Source organism: Thunnus thynnus, chromosome 22 (genome assembly GCF_963924715.1).
Source record: "Thunnus thynnus chromosome 22, fThuThy2.1, whole genome shotgun sequence".
NCBI lineage: Eukaryota > Metazoa > Chordata > Actinopteri > Scombriformes > Scombridae > Thunnus > Thunnus thynnus.
The window spans coordinates 24,087,206-24,104,883 of record NC_089538.1 but is presented as its reverse complement, the minus strand read 5'-3'; the positions used below and the strand labels follow the sequence as shown (position 1 = coordinate 24,104,883).

Here is a 17,678-nt window from a genome sequence, read left to right as displayed (position 1 = left end):
CCACCTGTCTTCAAGTCTGGACCCAAAAAATCAGACACCAGTCCTGCCAAAGCTAATTAGAGGTAAGCAGTGGTTTATGTCAGTGTAGCAAATGAAAGGTAGATGCAAATACAACTCAAACTTCACTCAATCCATCTTCCTCAGGTGCATGCTCCCGATGACCTGCAAAACTATATTCCAGTGTACTGGTTTCTTCTGTATAGCTCATTGGAGCTCAGTTTAACAACAAAGGGCTGAATTTATCTCTGTGTAGCCATCATGCTCAAGCAGTGCATCAATCAACTTTTACTTACTTACTGTTTCTGTTTCTGGCTGCAGAGAGGATCATGCTAGTCCACAGTGAACTCCTGATGGACAACATGTGAGTCCTCACGCAGAACTGGTGACTGGTGAATGCTTTAAGTTCCAGTTTCTTGAACACCATGTCCATGTTGAGCGCCCTTTTCAGTCAAATCTGGACTCAGTAACTCATTACTCTTGCTCAACCCAGGGCAAGTGGCTCATTTTTTTCATGATGTATAATTCCTTCCACTTCACATATGAATATGTTCAAGATCTCACCACTGCTTTTTGAATACAGTAGACAAGTTATTGATCAGTTCAATCTGTTTTTCTCAGAAAAAAACAAACAGTCTCTCAAAGCTTATCAGCAATAGTTTGTGCCTTGGTTTACATTTGGCTTGGCTGTTTCCTTTACAATTTACTATATGCAGTTACTGACTGTAAAATCTACACCAACCAACTGTAATTCTCATGTGTTGTACTGTATTTTTTATGGTGAAATTCTGGCAACCACAGCTGCCCGTAATTTACCGTAAATGTGAATTTTGCAATAAAAAACCGTACTCGATCATACAGTTGTACCGTGTTTATCACTGAGATATACTGTAATCAGATTTACAGTGTATCTGTTATTTTTAGTATTGTTTACTGTAAACAGGTTTATATTAAAACTGTTATTTTTAAAGCAAATTACGGTAAACAGGTTTATAATTTAATTATTATTTTTACACAAAATTACTGTAAACAGGTTAACAATATATCTGTTTTTTTCATAGTAATTTACGGTAAACAAAAACAGGTCTCTACTGTAAAATTAGCCAAAACGACATACCATAATGCCTCATACATTGTGACTGTATTTTTTACAGTGAAATTCTGGCAACCACAGCTGCCAGTATTTTACTGTAAATTCTACAGTTTTTTTTTTTTTTTTTTTTACACTGTGTTGTAAGTAATAAAAAATATACTGTATTTGCACATGTTGTCAGATATTTGAGAAACAGTTATATATTATATGTTATGTTATTTTAGGATCAGTCCAGCAGGTGAATTAAGAGTTTAAGCTGTTTTTTTGTTTGTTTGTTGGTATGAGGGTGACAGTTGGTTTTATTTTTCAGAACTCTCTCCTGTCACACTCTCACCTTCCTCGTCATCTTTCTCCTTATACAGACTTGTGGAGGTAAATCACAAGCAAACACAGCAGTTACAACTTTAGCAAAATATCGCTTTTATCTGTTAGAATTTCTTCTTAAGTTGTTTGTTTAATTTTAGGTCATGTGATTTTTTATGGTTGTCTTCTAATACTTTTATTTGAAGTTCAAGGTCAGTCTTAATTTATTCCTGTTGTCTTTTCTTTACTCATGAAAATCTTATTATTTCTCCCTTTAAGATGGCTTTCATGCCTTCCCAGAATATTATACTGTATTATATTATTCTGTATCATTTAATTTCAGATATTCATTTAGTGTTTTTTTTAACCATTTCTTTGAAACCAGCATCTTGTAAGAGGGAATTATTCATCCTCCATAAGTATTTTCCTTTCTTTGAGTTAAGCTTCACTGTTAGAATGACCATGGTGTGATCTGATATAGACATTGTTCCAATAGTACATTTTTTAATAGCTGTTATATCTTTATTAAATATGAAGTACAACTACAAGAAGCAGTCCAATCTACTATATGTAGAGTGGAGAGTCTACTGGAATAGTGTGTATAATCATTTGCTCTTGGATGAAGTGTTCTCTACACATTTATTATACTCAGCTCAGAAGAAAGGAGAGATGCAATGATGAAACAGATGAAAGAAAAGGATGACAACATTTTGGTTGAGTCCAACTCAACAGATCAGACTAAACTGACCATGTTACTGTAGTATGTGTGTGTGTGTATGTGTGTGTGTGTGCGCGTGTGTGCACCATGAGTTCAAGAGTTATTTATAGACCAACAAAAATCTGTCTAGTGGAGGTAACAGTGTTCATTTTTTAATACATAAAAACAGGTAACATTTTTTATGGTTGGTATATATTGTTCAAAGGAAAAAGATTTGTTGTATTACATGTTTAATTCTGCTCTCATGCTGTAAATTAGCTCAAAATGTTGTGAATAGTTTGTGCAGTAGCAGTAAAATGTTTTAAAAATGCAGCTGTTGTGCATCTGTGACAGATTTGGAGAAGAAAACCAGCGTGGTTGATGCACTAAAGGAACAGAAGAAGTTACTTGAGAACCAGAAAGATCAACTGAAGTCACAACTGGAAGAGGTGGAGAGAAAGAAGAAGGAGAACAAGGAGAAGCTTCTGTCAGTGGAGAACAAAATAACTGAGAGAGAAAATAAAGATAAAGGGGAATTATTAAAAGAAAAAGAAAATCTAATGGAAACGAGAAGAGCAAAAGACAGCCTTGGAGAATTTAATACTGAATGTGGAGCAGCTACAGCAGAGAATAGATACTTTAGTTGGTAGTGACCAAGAACAAGTAAGTACAGGACACAAGGATCAAATCACTGTGCAGCTGGAGGAGCGAGGAACAGAGATCTGAGCTTTTAGATTCAATCAAAAGGAAAAGTGTCTGATCTTATTTTGTTCAGCAAATTATCACAAAATTTGCAGATAATAAGAACAATTTAACCACTAAAAATACTTATCAAATGTATTATCAGGTACAGTTTGTTTTGGTTTCATTTTTTTCACGACTGCTGGTGGCAGTAACCTGAATGGATTCCTTGTGATCAGTGCATGTTGAGATGTTTTACAACCCTGTCTTCATATACAACTGATTTTGCAATAGCAAATGTGTTGAATAGGAGATATAATACTGATAATCAAGTAGATATCTTTCAGCATTAGAGTCTTTAAATCCTCTCTTTGTGTTTCCTCGGACAGTGTTTCCCTGTTGAGCTGCAGGTGGAAGTATAAAGAAAGAAGGACTTTGGCACTAAAAAGACTTTAACGTTGAAAGATATCTACTTGATTTGACTAATTTGGATGCCGAAGCTTCATATTAGCTTCAGATAAACTTTTTAATACATTTTTGCAAAGAAGGAGGACTGTGGATTTTGTCCCCCATCACTTCCACTGTAAGTACATTATGAAGGGATCTTCTAATGGTCGTATTACTATGGTCTCAATCTCATCAAAATCTGTTGGGTACGAAATTATTGACTTGGATGGAAACATGTAATCTTATGAGATTATGTATTTAACATTATATTAAAACAAACTTGTTTTTATCACATCATTTAATAATCTTAAAATGAAAAACAAACAACAATTCTGCTTTAATCCTTTCTGGTACGCTGTAGATTAAAAGTCTTGCTCAGTGACACGTCAGTGAACATCAGCCAAGACTTTTATTTCCAGGTAGCCGAGGTGGCAAGAAAACTACCTGATGTAACTGCCAAAATATTTAATATGTGCCTCTGATAGTGCAGTTACTGCTGTTGGCTTTTTATGACTAGTCATAACTTGTTATTGTTGCTGACAAGTACAAAGTTAAAGTTCACTGCAGTTTATTCATAAGTGTAAATTATGTAGGACAGTGTGTTATTGAGTTCAAACTAGACTTATTGAGAATCATTTCACTTTCATACAACATCAACTTCTGACCACTTGATTAATTTAATTGTGTTATTTGTAAACATATTTTTAATAATTGTTACTTTTCTAACTGTGGGCTGCTACTGGTGAAGGAACTGTTCAGACAGGACACAACACTAACATTAATACATGTCCTGATTATTGACAATATAAAGACCATCCATGTGGTTATGGACTAAAATAAAAATATATAAATAAACATGCAAACAATATTGGTAATATAGTCTAAAATATAGTAAATGTGAACATGAATAGAGGCTACAGTAGTCAGTAAAACAAGGAACATCCTATTTACTTACTGCTGACAAGGGTTAAAGTACAATTTATTTTATCTGAGGACTTTACAGTTTACTGCATTATGAACTGAAGCTTTGAAGCACAGAACAGGTACGTTGGCTTTAACAGAACTTTCTTTGTGGAAAGAAAAGATTTTCATTGCAAGATATGTGTATATATGTGTATTTGCAGAGATCACACGTGGAATGACAAAAATGAAACAAAAAATAGTTTCATCATTCTACATTTTTCTATTTCTGTAGATCTTGAGATATATGGTTTGTCTCATTTTTAACTCATTGATGGTCTAATTATCTCAGGTGTTTGTGATTTGACTCCTTTTTTCCACTGATTGGTGGTTCTAGTGTTTTCTGTTATTTCACATTGTGAGCTTGATGTGTGATGAAAGTCTATGACTAACATTTCATTTACAATAAATGAAGAGAATTCAATACCTTCTTTCGCGAGAGTTTATTTTACAGTGCACCTTTCTACCAGCTGTGCATCATGCAACACTGAATTGGAATCATGGAGTGGCACATATTGTCTGATATAGAGTCAACATGAAAGTTGTAATATTGTAAAGCCATTTGGACATTGCTTTCTCCCTTCCTTCCATTTTTATCTTAACATTACATTACTTTGTTTTTTCTGACTAAAGTTTTAATTTAAACATCTGTAAGAGACGCTTGTCAGACAATCAAAGACATCATAGAAAACTACTAATGTTTGTATTTTTCTTGGGATGATTTCTTTCAGTGATATTTTTGTGTGATGTCGGATTTATTGTAAATGAGTTTAACAGCATAAAATGTAAATATTATAGAAAAAAATAAATGCTAACTGAAAACATCCAAACATCCAATCGTTAATCGTTATCCCTGCTAACACTTGATATGTCAGTTGTTAGCTGTAAAATATGAGCTTCTTAGACATGATTATCTATCATTTGGACTCCAAAATGCTCCAAAATTTTATTATTTTTATTTTTTTATTTGAAGCTCCAAATTATATTAAGTGCATAATAATTTAACTGTAGTTGTGATCTTCAGTTATCAGTTGTGTGCTGTTAGTGTTCAGTAAATGCCACGTTTTTCTATGTTTAATCTTTCCAGGTTGAACTCACACACTCCTACTTATTGAATCATCGTCATGGTTTTAAACATCTTTCATGTGACATTATTTATGTCTGGGTTACTATGGAAACACAAGTTAGAGTATTTTGATTATGATTAAATATACATTTTAAATACTTCAGACTACATATTTGAAATATGTTGATATTTTAATAGGAATACATAATGTTTACATTAATGTAATTTTTTAATGGTGTTTGTTTAAAAGAAACAATGGTTTAATATGTTGCTACTGTATAACTGACTTAAGTGTCTTATTGCTGTAACTGCAATGAAATTTTGTTTTAGTTTCTACCAAAATACTGTTGTGCTTCTGTGTTTTTCACATTCTGTTTTTCAAAATAGAAGAGAAAGTTGAGATGGACGACAAAGAGGTGCAGCTTCAAATGAAAAGGCAGAAGACAGAGATGGATCAACTTAAACTGCAGATGGAGAAGGTAAGAAAAGAAGAAGAAGAACAGAAAACCAACACAGGCCCAGCAGATATACAGAGACGTCTGTAGATATACAGCAAATAACCCACTACCACATTTTCTGGTATGTTGCTGTAAATGATAATATTCTTTCATAATATGCTGTATTTGTACATAAAGTTGTCAGAATATTTGAGAAACAGTAATGTTGTGTTATATGTTATATATGTTATTTTAGGATCAGTCCAGCAGGTGAGTAAAGAGTTTAAGCTGTTTGCTGTTTAAGCCATTTTTTGTTGGTTTGTGTGTTTTTAAGGGGGTGACGGTTGGTTTTATTTTTCAGAACTTCAGGATGTTTCACCTAAACGTTGGATTAGCACCAAACACTGTTCTCAGCGCCCTCAGTGGATCACTCTCCTGTCACACTCTCACCTTCCTCGTCATCTTTCTCCTTATACACACTTGTGGAGGTAAATCACATGCAAACACACATGTTACAACTTTCTGTTTGTTTCTGGCTTCATAAGATATATATCTATATATATCTATATATATATATATATAGATATATATATATATATATATATATATATATATAGATAGATAGATAGATAGATAGATAGATAGATACACATTAGAAAGGTGACAGGAGGCCCCATAACATGTGTATGGTTACACATGTACAGGAAGTTGGAAGTTCAGTGTTTGATAAAGTCACTAAAAAAGATATTATCTACGTATTGTCAGTATATTGGATGCAATGTATATTCATATTTGGATACTGCATATTTGTGTTTTGGATCTCACTTCATTTATTCTGTCTGCTGTTTTTAAAGGAGAGATGACCTCATTTGATTCATCACTGTTGAAGTCCAACACAGCACCATCAGGTAAATGAGTAGATGCACATCATCAACTGCTATCAGTATCAAGTGATTCTCTGAACGTCAGTGTAATTACAAACTGTGTTTAAATTTCACATCGCTCAGTCCTGCACAATAATCAAGTGTTATAAGTTAATGATACATGTACAGTTTCTGAGTTGTTATAAGTTATAAGACTCATTAAAGCCTGTGGAACTCAATTCACTGCTGTTGTATTTATATCTCTGCTACTGTACACAACACACCCAAATTGCAAAATGTTCCACACATTCAAGTCTAAAGGCTTTTACACACCGAGGTCGTAACAAATAAACAACATGAAAATGCGAAATATTCACCTGCGAATAATTCACATCAAAACTGAGGCAGCTGTGGCTCAGGAGGTAGAGCAGGTCATCCACTAATCAGAAGATCAGTGGTTCAATTCTCGTCTCCTTCAGTCCGCATCTTGATTCATGGGCTTTATTTCTCCGCACACTGTAGCCAGTAAGTGTACCTACCTGCCTGCAGTGAAACAGGCTGTGATGTTTTTTGCACAAAAAAACGCCCCCAGCGTGTAAAGGCCTTAATGCACAAGTGTTGAAGAGCCAACATCCACTTCTGTGGCATCAACAACTCAGCCAATACATTAATATCAATTCATCAAGTCTTCATATGATAATAAATTCACCAGAAAAGCAGGATAATCAGTATCAGTGCTTACTCTAAATATATATATATATATAATCCATATATCCAAAGTGTGTGTGTGTGTGTGAGAAATGAGCAGGAACAGAAGAATAAAAGCAGTTTTCAAAGAAACAACCGCTTGCTGTCTGAAAGTACGTTGACTTTCCTCTGACTGCTCCTGGTGTTCTAAATGATCTGTTGTATTTTATCATTTCAGCCGATCCAGCTGGTTTTTCTATTTGTATCCCCCCGGCTGCCTTTTATCCCATCTTGGCTTTTGCTCTTGTGGTTACTGTTGCATTTATTCTGTTTGCTTGGTACACAAAGAAATATCAAGGTAAGACACAACTGTTTGATAGTTAACGTGTTATGAACTGCATGAAGTCAAAATCAGGAAGAGGATAAATAGAACAGTTATATATTAAATTTTACTCATATCAATCAATTGTATGCTTCATATCATTTAATATCTTCTTATAAGTGTAGTGGACTTTATTTGTTGTCATTTTCATGGGTTCTGTTTTAATTTACCCACATTTTTAAAGGGTATCTATTTTTTTTATATCAATTTTTATGTTATTTTAGTAAATTATTGCAAAACATTTAACCGACTTCAAAAAAATGACACTGGAGTTCTTGATGTCTTGCTTTTGAAGTTGATTCCCAGTAAGACAACCAACAGACAATCATATCTTTCCAGAATAAGTATAACTTTGCTTCCAAAAGAGAGAAGAATGTGAGTGAAGACAACTTGCTGTCATTGTTTTACAGCAAACATTATACTAGTTAACTTGCTGATTAATTAAGCAGCATTTTCCTCAGGTTCAGAATCAGACCTGGAGAGAGGATTATTAGAAGATCCCTCAACATCTACTCCTGACTATGGGACAGGACACAAAGTGGTTGTCAAAAGTGATTTCATGCAGTCATTTGCAACACTACAATAAAATAGTCTACAATATATATAAATATAGTATACAACTACAATTTTTATGAGGAATATTAAGAGGCTAACTTTTATCGTGTATACTTCCTGATCCTTGTTCCATCTTCATAGATAGGTAAGGGGCACAGCTCATTCTTGCTCTGAAGTTCTCTCTTCACTCTCAAATACTTTTTTTAGTCACTTAATGCTCCAGTGTTTTCAGTTGTGTGCTATTTCTTGACAAAAGGTATGACACAACAAGTGATGGATGCGATAAAGGCACAGTTAAAGAGGGAAGAAGACAAGAGAGATGTGATGATGAAACAGATGAAAGAAAATGATGACACAATGTTGGGTGAGTCCAACTCAACAGATCAGACTAAACTGATCATGTTACTGTAGTATGTGTGTAACACCTGTCCCATGTAGCTATTTAGTTAGTAACAGTCTAACAAGTGTTGTAGTACTATGGGCGGGGCCCTGGGTACGTTTACCTGTGGCTGGCTGTGCTAACCTGTGTAACAGAAATTAAATCACCAGCTTTTAAACTTTTTAACCTAACTATGCACTACATATATATGACGGTGCCTCCACTTAGCAGAAAGGTATAGTAGGAATCACTCATTTTAAATCCCACCAAGAATTATGTTTTTAATTACTATTCCCTATTTTTTAAACTCAAATCACACCTCAATGATATGTAAATATGACGCACACACAGTACTTTAAATGCAAATAATGAATTTAGTTAATGAAACATATATGCAACAAGTCCAGACGAAGTGATAGCTGAGCGGGAGACATCTACTCTTCCATAGAGTCCAAAGAATGTTTCCTGGTCCTCAGTCTATTAGACGTTACATGACAGTATTTCTCAGTCACTTGACTCTCCCTAAAGCTCTTTTACTTCTCATGCCGAGTGCATTTTGAGCTTTAAACTAATTGACATGAACACATACTAGCAACACACAGTAACATTAGCTGCTACTACAGTGAAATATGTGATAATATAACTAGCGCGCTAATAGCAATTAGCATCTATCTTTACATGATACATGATGAAGCGATATAAAATTACACACACAGAGGTTATTTACCTTCTGCAGGTTGCTATATGTTCGTTTTATCTTGTATACTTCCTGATCCTTGTTCTATCTTTGTAGTGTTGTTGATACGGATGATCTCTGTGTGTTTTAGTCTTGTTAAGACAGCTAGCCTAGTTTTTGAACCAATCCTTTCTTTGTACACATTGAGATGTAAGTCACAGCTCTTAATGTGTCGTGTTAGTGATGAAGACTTTCATTACAACACAAGCCACAATGTAAGATTACCTCTGATTACAGAAAAGTAATCCATGATCAATTTTGATCTCATCTCATAAATTCATCCACAAGTCTTTTATGTTATACTTTGGAATGAAATCAATACTATATACTATAATACTATAATGATATTAAATCAAATTGCCACAAAGTAATGGACACATAGTAAGACACAATACACAGTCAATACACAAGGAGTCAAGGTAAAGGGGTAGGTAAGGGGCACAGCTCATTTTTGCTCTGAAGTTCTCTCTTCACTCTCAAATACTGTTTTTAGTTATTTAATGCTCCAGTGTTTTCAGTTGTGTACTATTTCTTGACAAAAGGTATGACACAACAAGTGATGGATGCGATAAAGGCACAGTTACAGAGGGAAGAAGACAAGAGAGATGTGATGATGAAACAGATGAAAGAAAATGATGACACAATGTTGGGTGAGTCCAACTCAACAGATCAGACTAAACTGATCATGTTACTGTAGTATGTGTGTAACACCTGTCCCATGTAGTTATTTAGTTAGTAACAGTCTAACAAGTGTTGTAGTACTATGGACGGGGCCCTGGGTACTTTTACCTGTGGCTGGCTGTGCTAACCTGTGTAACAGAAATGAAATTACCAGCTTTTAAACTTTTTAACCTAACTATGCACTACATATATATGACGGTGCCTCCACTTAGCAGAAAGGTATAGTAGGAATCACTCATTTTAAATCCCACCAAGAATTATGTTTTTAATTACTATTCCCTATTTTTTAAACTCAAATCACACCTCAATGATATGTAAATATGACGCACACACAGTACTTTAAATGCAAATCATGAATTTAGTTAATGAAACATATATGCAACAAGTCCAGACGAAGTGATAGCTGAGCGGGAGACATCTACTCTTCCATAGAGTCCAAAGAGTGTTTCCTGGTCCTCAGCCTGTTAGACGTTACATGACAGTATTTCTCAGTCACTTGACTCTCCCTAAAGCTCTTTTACTTCTCATGCCGAGTGCATTTTGAGCTTTAAACTAATTGACATGAACACATACTAGCAACACACAGTAACATTAGCTGCTACTACAGTGAAATATGTGCTAATATAACTAGCGCGCTAATAGCAATTAGCATCTATCTTTAAATGATACATGATGAAGCGATATAAAATTACACACACAGAGGTTATTTACCTTCTGCAGGTTGCTATATGTTCGTTTTATCTTGTATACTTCCTGATCCTTGTTCTATCTTTGTAGTGTTGTTGATACGGATGATCTCTGTGTGTTTTAGTCTTGTTAAGACAGCTGGCCTAGTTTTTGAACCAATCCTTTCTTTGTACACATTGAGATGTAAGTCACAGGTCTTAATGTGTCTTGTTAGTGATGAAGACTTTCATTACAACACAAGCCACAATGTAAGATTACCTCTGATTACAGAAAAGTAATCCATGATCAATTTTGATCTCATCTCATAAATTCATCCACAAGTCTTTTATGTTATACTTTGGAATGAAATCAATACTATATACTATAATACTATAATGATATTAAATCAAATTGCCACAAAGTAATGGGCACATAGTAAGACACAATACACAGTCAATACACAAGGAGTCAAGGTAAAGGGGTAGGTAAGGGGCACAGCTCATTTTTGCTCTGAAGTTCTCTCTTCACTCTCAAATACTGTTTTTAGTTATTTAATGCTCCAGTGTTTTCATTGTGTACTATTTCTTGACCCAAGGTATTGCACAAGAAGTGAAGGAGGAGATAAAGGCACAATTACAGAGGGAAGAAGACAAGAGAGATGTGATGATGAAACAGATGAAAGAAAAGGAGGACAAAATGTTGGGTGAGTCCAACTCAACAGATCAGACTACACTGATCATGTTACTGTAGTGTGTGTATGTGTGTGTGTGTGTGTGTGTGTGTGTGTGTGTGTGTGTGTGTGTGTGTGTGTGTGTGTGTGTGTGTGTGAAATGTCATAAAATGTTCATATGGACGTGTTTGTGGAATCATAACTCAGCTTTGTTGCCACTGCACCATGAGTTCAAATGTTATTTATAGACCAACATAAATCTGTCTAGTGGAGATAAATGATTTAGACAGTGTTCATTTTTAAAATTCAGGCAAACATCTAATATTATGATTTGCATGAAGTCAAAAGTCAGGAAGAGGATAAATAGAACAGTTATATATTAAACTTTACTCATATCAATCAATTGCATGCTTCATATCATTTAATATTTTCTTATAAATGTAGTGGACTTTATTTGTTGTCATTTTCATGGATATCTATTTTTTTAAATATGAAAGTTTATGTTATTTTAGTAAATTATTGCAAAACATTTAACCGACTTTAAGAAAAATGACACTGGAGTTCTTGATGTCTTGCTTTTGAAGTTGATTCCCAGTAAGACAACCAACAGACAATCATATCTTTCCAGAATAAGTAAAACTTTGCTTCCAAAAGAGAGAAGAAAGACAGTTGTGAGAAAAAAGCTATCATCATCAAGGAAACATTATACCAGTTAACTTGCTGATTAATTAAACAACATCTTCCTCAGGTTCAGAATCAGACATGGAGAGAGGATTATTAGAAGATCACTCAACATCTACTCTTGAGTATGGGACAGGAGGTGAGCTCACAAAGTGGTTATTAAAAGTGATTTCATGCAGTCATTTGCAACACTACAATAAAATAGTCTACAATATATATAAATATAGTATACAACTACAATTTTTATGAGGAATATTAAGAGGCTAACTTTTATCTTGTGTACTTCCTGATCCTTGTTCCATCTTTGTAGATAGGTAAGGGGCACAGCTCATTCTTGCTCTGAAGTTCTCTCTTCACTCTCAGATACTATTTTTAGTCATTTAATGCTCCAGTGTTTTCAGTTGTGTGCTATTTCTTGACAAAAGGTATGACACAACAAGTGATGGATGCGATAAAGGCACAGTTAAAGAGGGAAGAAGACAAGAGAGATGTGATGATGAAACAGATGAAAGAAAATGATGACACAATGTTGGGTGAGTCCAACTCAACAGATCAGACTAAACTGATCATGTTACTGTAGTATGTGTGTAACACCTGTCCCATGTAGCTATTTAGTTAGTAACAGTCTAACAAGTGTTGTAGTACTATGGACGGGGCCCTGGGTACTTTTACCTGTGGCTGGCTGTGCTAACCTGTGTAACAGAAATTAAATCACCAGCTTTTAAACTTTTTAACCTAACTATGTACTACATCTAGATGACGGTGCCTCCACTTAGCAGAAAGGTATAGTAGGAATCACTCATTTTAAATCCCACCAAGAATTATGTTTTTAATTACTATTCCCTATTTTTTAAACTCAAATCACACCTCAATGATATGTAAATATGACGCACACACAGTACTTTAAATGCAAATCATGAATTTAGTTAATGAAACATATATGCAACAAGTCCAGACGAAGTGATAGCTGAGCGGGAGACATCTACTCTTCCATAGAGTCCAAAGAGTGTTTCCTGGTCCTCAGTCTATTAGACGTTACATGACAGTATTTCTCAGTCACTTGACTCTCCCTAAAGCTCTTTTACTTCTCATGCCGAGTGCATTTTGAGCTTTAAACTAATTGACATGAACACATACTAGCAACACACAGTAACATTAGCTGCTACTACAGTGAAATATGTGATAATATAACTAGCGCGCTAATAGCAATTAGCATCTATCTTTACATGATACATGATGAAGCGATATAAAATTACACACACAGAGGTTATTTACCTTCTGCAGGTTGCTATATGTTCGTTTTATCTTGTATACTTCCTGATCCTTGTTCTATCTTTGTAGTGTTGTTGATACGGATGATCTCTGTGTGTTTTAGTCTTGTTAAGACAGCTGGCCTAGTTTTTGAACCAATCCTTTCTTTGTACACATGGAGATGTAAGTCACAGGTCTTAATGTGTCTTGTTAGTGATGAAGACTTTCATTACAACACAAGCCACAATGTAAGATTACCTCTGATTACAGAAAAGTAATCCATGATCAATTTTGATCTCATCTCATAAATTCATCCACAAGTCTTTTATGTTATACTTTGGAATGAAATCAATACTATATACTATAATACTATAATGATATTAAATCAAATTGCCACAAAGTAATGGACACATAGTAAGACACAATACACAGTCAATACACAAGGAGTCAAGGTAAAGGGGTAGGTAAGGGGCACAGCTCATTTTTGCTCTGAAGTTCTCTCTTCACTCTCAAATACTGTTTTTAATTATTTAATGCTCCAGTGTTTTCATTGTGTACTATTTCTTGACCCAAGGTATTGCACAAGAAGTGAAGGAGGAGATAAAGGCACAGTTACAGAGGGAAGAAGAAAGGAGAGATGTGATGATGAAACAGATGAAAGAAAAGGAGGACAAAATGTTGGGTGAGTCCAACTCAACAGATCAGACTAAACTGATCATGTTACTGTAGTATGTGTGTAACACCTGTCCCATGTAGTTATTTAGTTAGTAACAGTCTAACAAGTGTTGTAGTACTATGGACGGGGCCCTGGGTACTTTTACCTGTGGCTGGCTGTGCTAACCTGTGTAACAGAAATGAAATCACCAGCTTTTAAACTTTTTAACCTAACTATGCACTACATATATATGACGGTGCCTCCACTTAGCAGAAAGGTATAGTAGGAATCACTCATTTTAAATCCCACCAAGAATTATGTTTTTAATTACTATTCCCTATTTTTTAAACTCAAATCACACCTCAATGATATGTAAATGTGACGCACACACAGTACTTTAAATGCAAATCATGAATTTAGTTAATGAAACATATATGCAACAAGTCCAGATGAAGTGATAGCTGAGCGGGAGACATCTACTCTTCCATAGAGTCCAAAGAGTGTTTCCTGGTCCTCAGCCTGTTAGACGTTACATGACAGTATTTCTCAGTCACTTGACTCTCCCTAAAGCTCTTTTACTTCTCATGCCGAGTGCATTTTGAGCTTTAAACTAATTGACATGAACACATACTAGCAACACACAGTAACATTAGCTGCTACTTCAGTGAAATATGTGATAATATAACTAGTGCGCTAATAGCAATTAGCATCTATCTAATCTAATAATAACTATCAGACATCTCTGTGTGTTTTAGTCTTGTTAAGACAGCTGGCCTAGTTTTTGAACCAATCCTTTCTTTGTACACATTGAGATGTAAGTCACAGCTCTTAATGTGTCTTGTTAGTGATGAAGACTTTCATTACAACACAAGCCACAATGTAAGATTACCTCTGATTACATAAAAGTAATCCATGATCAATTTTGATCTCATCTCATAAATTCATCCACAAGTCTTTTATGTTATACTTTGGAATGAAATCAATACTATATACTATAATACTATAATGATATTAAATCAAATTGCCACAAAGTAATGGGCACATAGTAAGACACAATACACAGTCAATACACAAGGAGTCAAGGTAAAGGGGTAGGTAAGGGGCACAGCTCATTTTTGCTCTGAAGTTCTCTCTTCACTCTCAAATACTGTTTTTAGTTATTTAATGCTCCAGTGTTTTCTTTGTGTACTATTTCTTGACCCAAGGTATTGCACAAGAAGTGAAGGATGCGATAAAAGCACAGTTACAGAGGGAAGAAGACAAGAGAGATGTGATGATGAAACAGATGAAAGAAAAGGAGGACACAATGTTGGGTGAGTCCAACTCAACAGATCAGACTAAACTGATCATGTTACTGTAGTATGTGTGTAACACCTGTCCCATGTAGCTATTTAGTTAGTAACAGTCTAACAAGTGTTGTAGTACTATGGACGGGGCCCTGGGTACGTTTACCTGTGGCTGGCTGTGCTAACCTGTGTAACAGAAATGAAATTACCAGCTTTTAAACTTTTTAACCTAACTATGCACTACATATATATGACGGTGCCTCCACTTAGCAGAAAGGTATAGTAGGAATCACTCATTTTAAATCCCACCAAGAATTATGTTTTTAATTACTATTCCCTATTTTTTAAACTCAAATCACACCTCAATGATATGTAAATATGACGCACACACAGTACTTTAAATGCAAATCATGAATTTAGTTAATGAAACATATATGCAACCAGTCCAGACGAAGTGATAGCTGAGCGGGAGACATCTACTCTTCCATAGAGTCCAAAGAGTGTTTCCTGGTCCTCAGTCTATTAGACGTTACATGACAGTATTTCTCAGTCACTTGACTCTCCCTAAAGCTCTTTTACTTCTCATGCCAAGTGCATTTTGAGCTTTAAACTAATTGACATGAACACATACTAGCAACACACAGTAACATTAGCTGCTACTACAGTGAAATATGTGCTAATATAACTAGCGCGCTAATAGCAATTAGCATCTATCTTTACATGATACATGATGAAGCGATATAAAATTACACACACAGAGGTTATTTACCTTCTGCAGGTTGCTATATGTTCGTTTTATCTTGTATACTTCCTGATCCTTGTTCTATCTTTGTAGTGTTGTTGATACGGATGATCTCTGTGTGTTTTAGTCTTGTTAAGACAGCTGGCCTAGTTTTTGAACCAATCCTTTCTTTGTACACATGGAGATGTAAGTCACAGGTCTTAATGTGTCGTGTTAGTGATGAAGACTTTCATTACAACACAAGCCACAATGTAAGATTACCTCTGATTACAGAAAAGTAATCCATGATCAATTTTGATCTCATCTCATAAATTCATCCACAAGTCTTTTATGTTACACTTTGGAATGAAATCAATACTATATACTATAATACTATAATGATATTAAATCAAATTGCCACAAAGTAATGGACACATAGTAAGACACAATACACAGTCAATACACAAGGAGTCAAGGTAAAGGGGTAGGTAAGGGGCACAGCTCATTTTTGCTCTGAAGTTCTCTCTTCACTCTCAAATACTGTTTTTAGTTATTTAATGCTCCAGTGTTTTCAGTTGTGTACTATTTCTTGACAAAAGGTATGACACAACAAGTGATGGATGCAATAAAGGCACAGTTACAGAGGGAAGAAGACAAGAGAGATGTGATGATGAAACAGATGAAAGAAAAGGAGGACAAAATGTTGGGTGAGTCCAACTCAACGGATCAGACTAAACTGATCATGTTACTGTAGTATGTGTGTAACACCTGTCCCATGTAGCTATTTAGTTAGTAACAGTCTAACAAGTGTTGTAGTACTATGGACGGGGCCCTGGGTACTTTTACCTGTGGCTGGCTGTGCTAACCTGTGTAACAGAAATGAAATTACCAGCTTTTAAACTTTTTAACCTAACTATGCACTACATATATATGACGGTGCCTCCACTTAGCAGAAAGGTATAGTAGGAATCACTCATTTTAAATCCCACCAAGAATTATGTTTTTAATTACTATTCCCTATTTTTTAAACTCAAATCACACCTCAATGATATGTAAATATGATGCACACACAGTACTTTAAATGCAAATCATGAATTTAGTTAATGAAACATATATGCAACAAGTCCAGACGAAGTGATAGCTGAGCGGGAGACATCTACTCTTCCATAGAGTCCAAAGAGTGTTTCCTGGTCCTCAGTCTATTAGACGTTACATGACAGTATTTCTCAGTCACTTGACTCTCCCTAAAGCTCTTTTACTTCTCATGCCGAGTGCATTTTGAGCTTTAAACTAATTGACATGAACACATACTAGCAACACACAGTAACATTAGCTGCTACTACAGTGAAATATGTGCTAATATAAGTAGCGCGCTAATAGCAATTAGCATCTATCTTTACATGATACATGATGAAGCGATATAAAATTACACACACAGAGGTTATGTACCTTCTGCAGGTTGCTATATGTTCGTTTTATCTTGTATACTTCCTGATCCTTGTTCTATCTTTGTAGTGTTGTTGATACGGATGATCTCTGTGTGTTTTAGTCTTGTTAAGACAGCTGGCCTAGTTTTTGAACCAATCCTTTCTTTGTACACATGGAGATGTAAGTCACAGGTCTTAATGTGTCTTGTTAGTGATGAAGACTTTCATTACAACACAAGCCACAATGTAAGATTACCTCTGATTACAGAAAAGTAATCCATGATCAATTTTGATCTCATCTCATAAATTCATCCACAAGTCTTTTATGTTATACTTTGGAATGAAATCAATACTATA

At 35.0% G+C, this 17,678-nt stretch overlaps 1 protein-coding gene across 1 annotated transcript in view; it reads left to right on the top strand.

The window, feature by feature from the left end:
- Positions 1-17,678, top strand: part of LOC137175197 (golgin subfamily A member 6-like protein 25) — a 74,825-nt gene that overhangs the window by 38,967 nt on the left and 18,180 nt on the right. Inside the window, exons 3-7 of the mRNA XM_067580903.1 lie at positions 6,043-6,169; positions 6,536-6,589; positions 7,470-7,589; positions 13,807-13,914; positions 15,093-15,200. Of these exons, the coding sequence (XP_067437004.1) occupies positions 6,043-6,169; positions 6,536-6,589; positions 7,470-7,589; positions 13,807-13,914; positions 15,093-15,200 (517 nt within the window). The remainder of the gene's footprint in view (positions 1-6,042; positions 6,170-6,535; positions 6,590-7,469; positions 7,590-13,806; positions 13,915-15,092; positions 15,201-17,678) is intronic.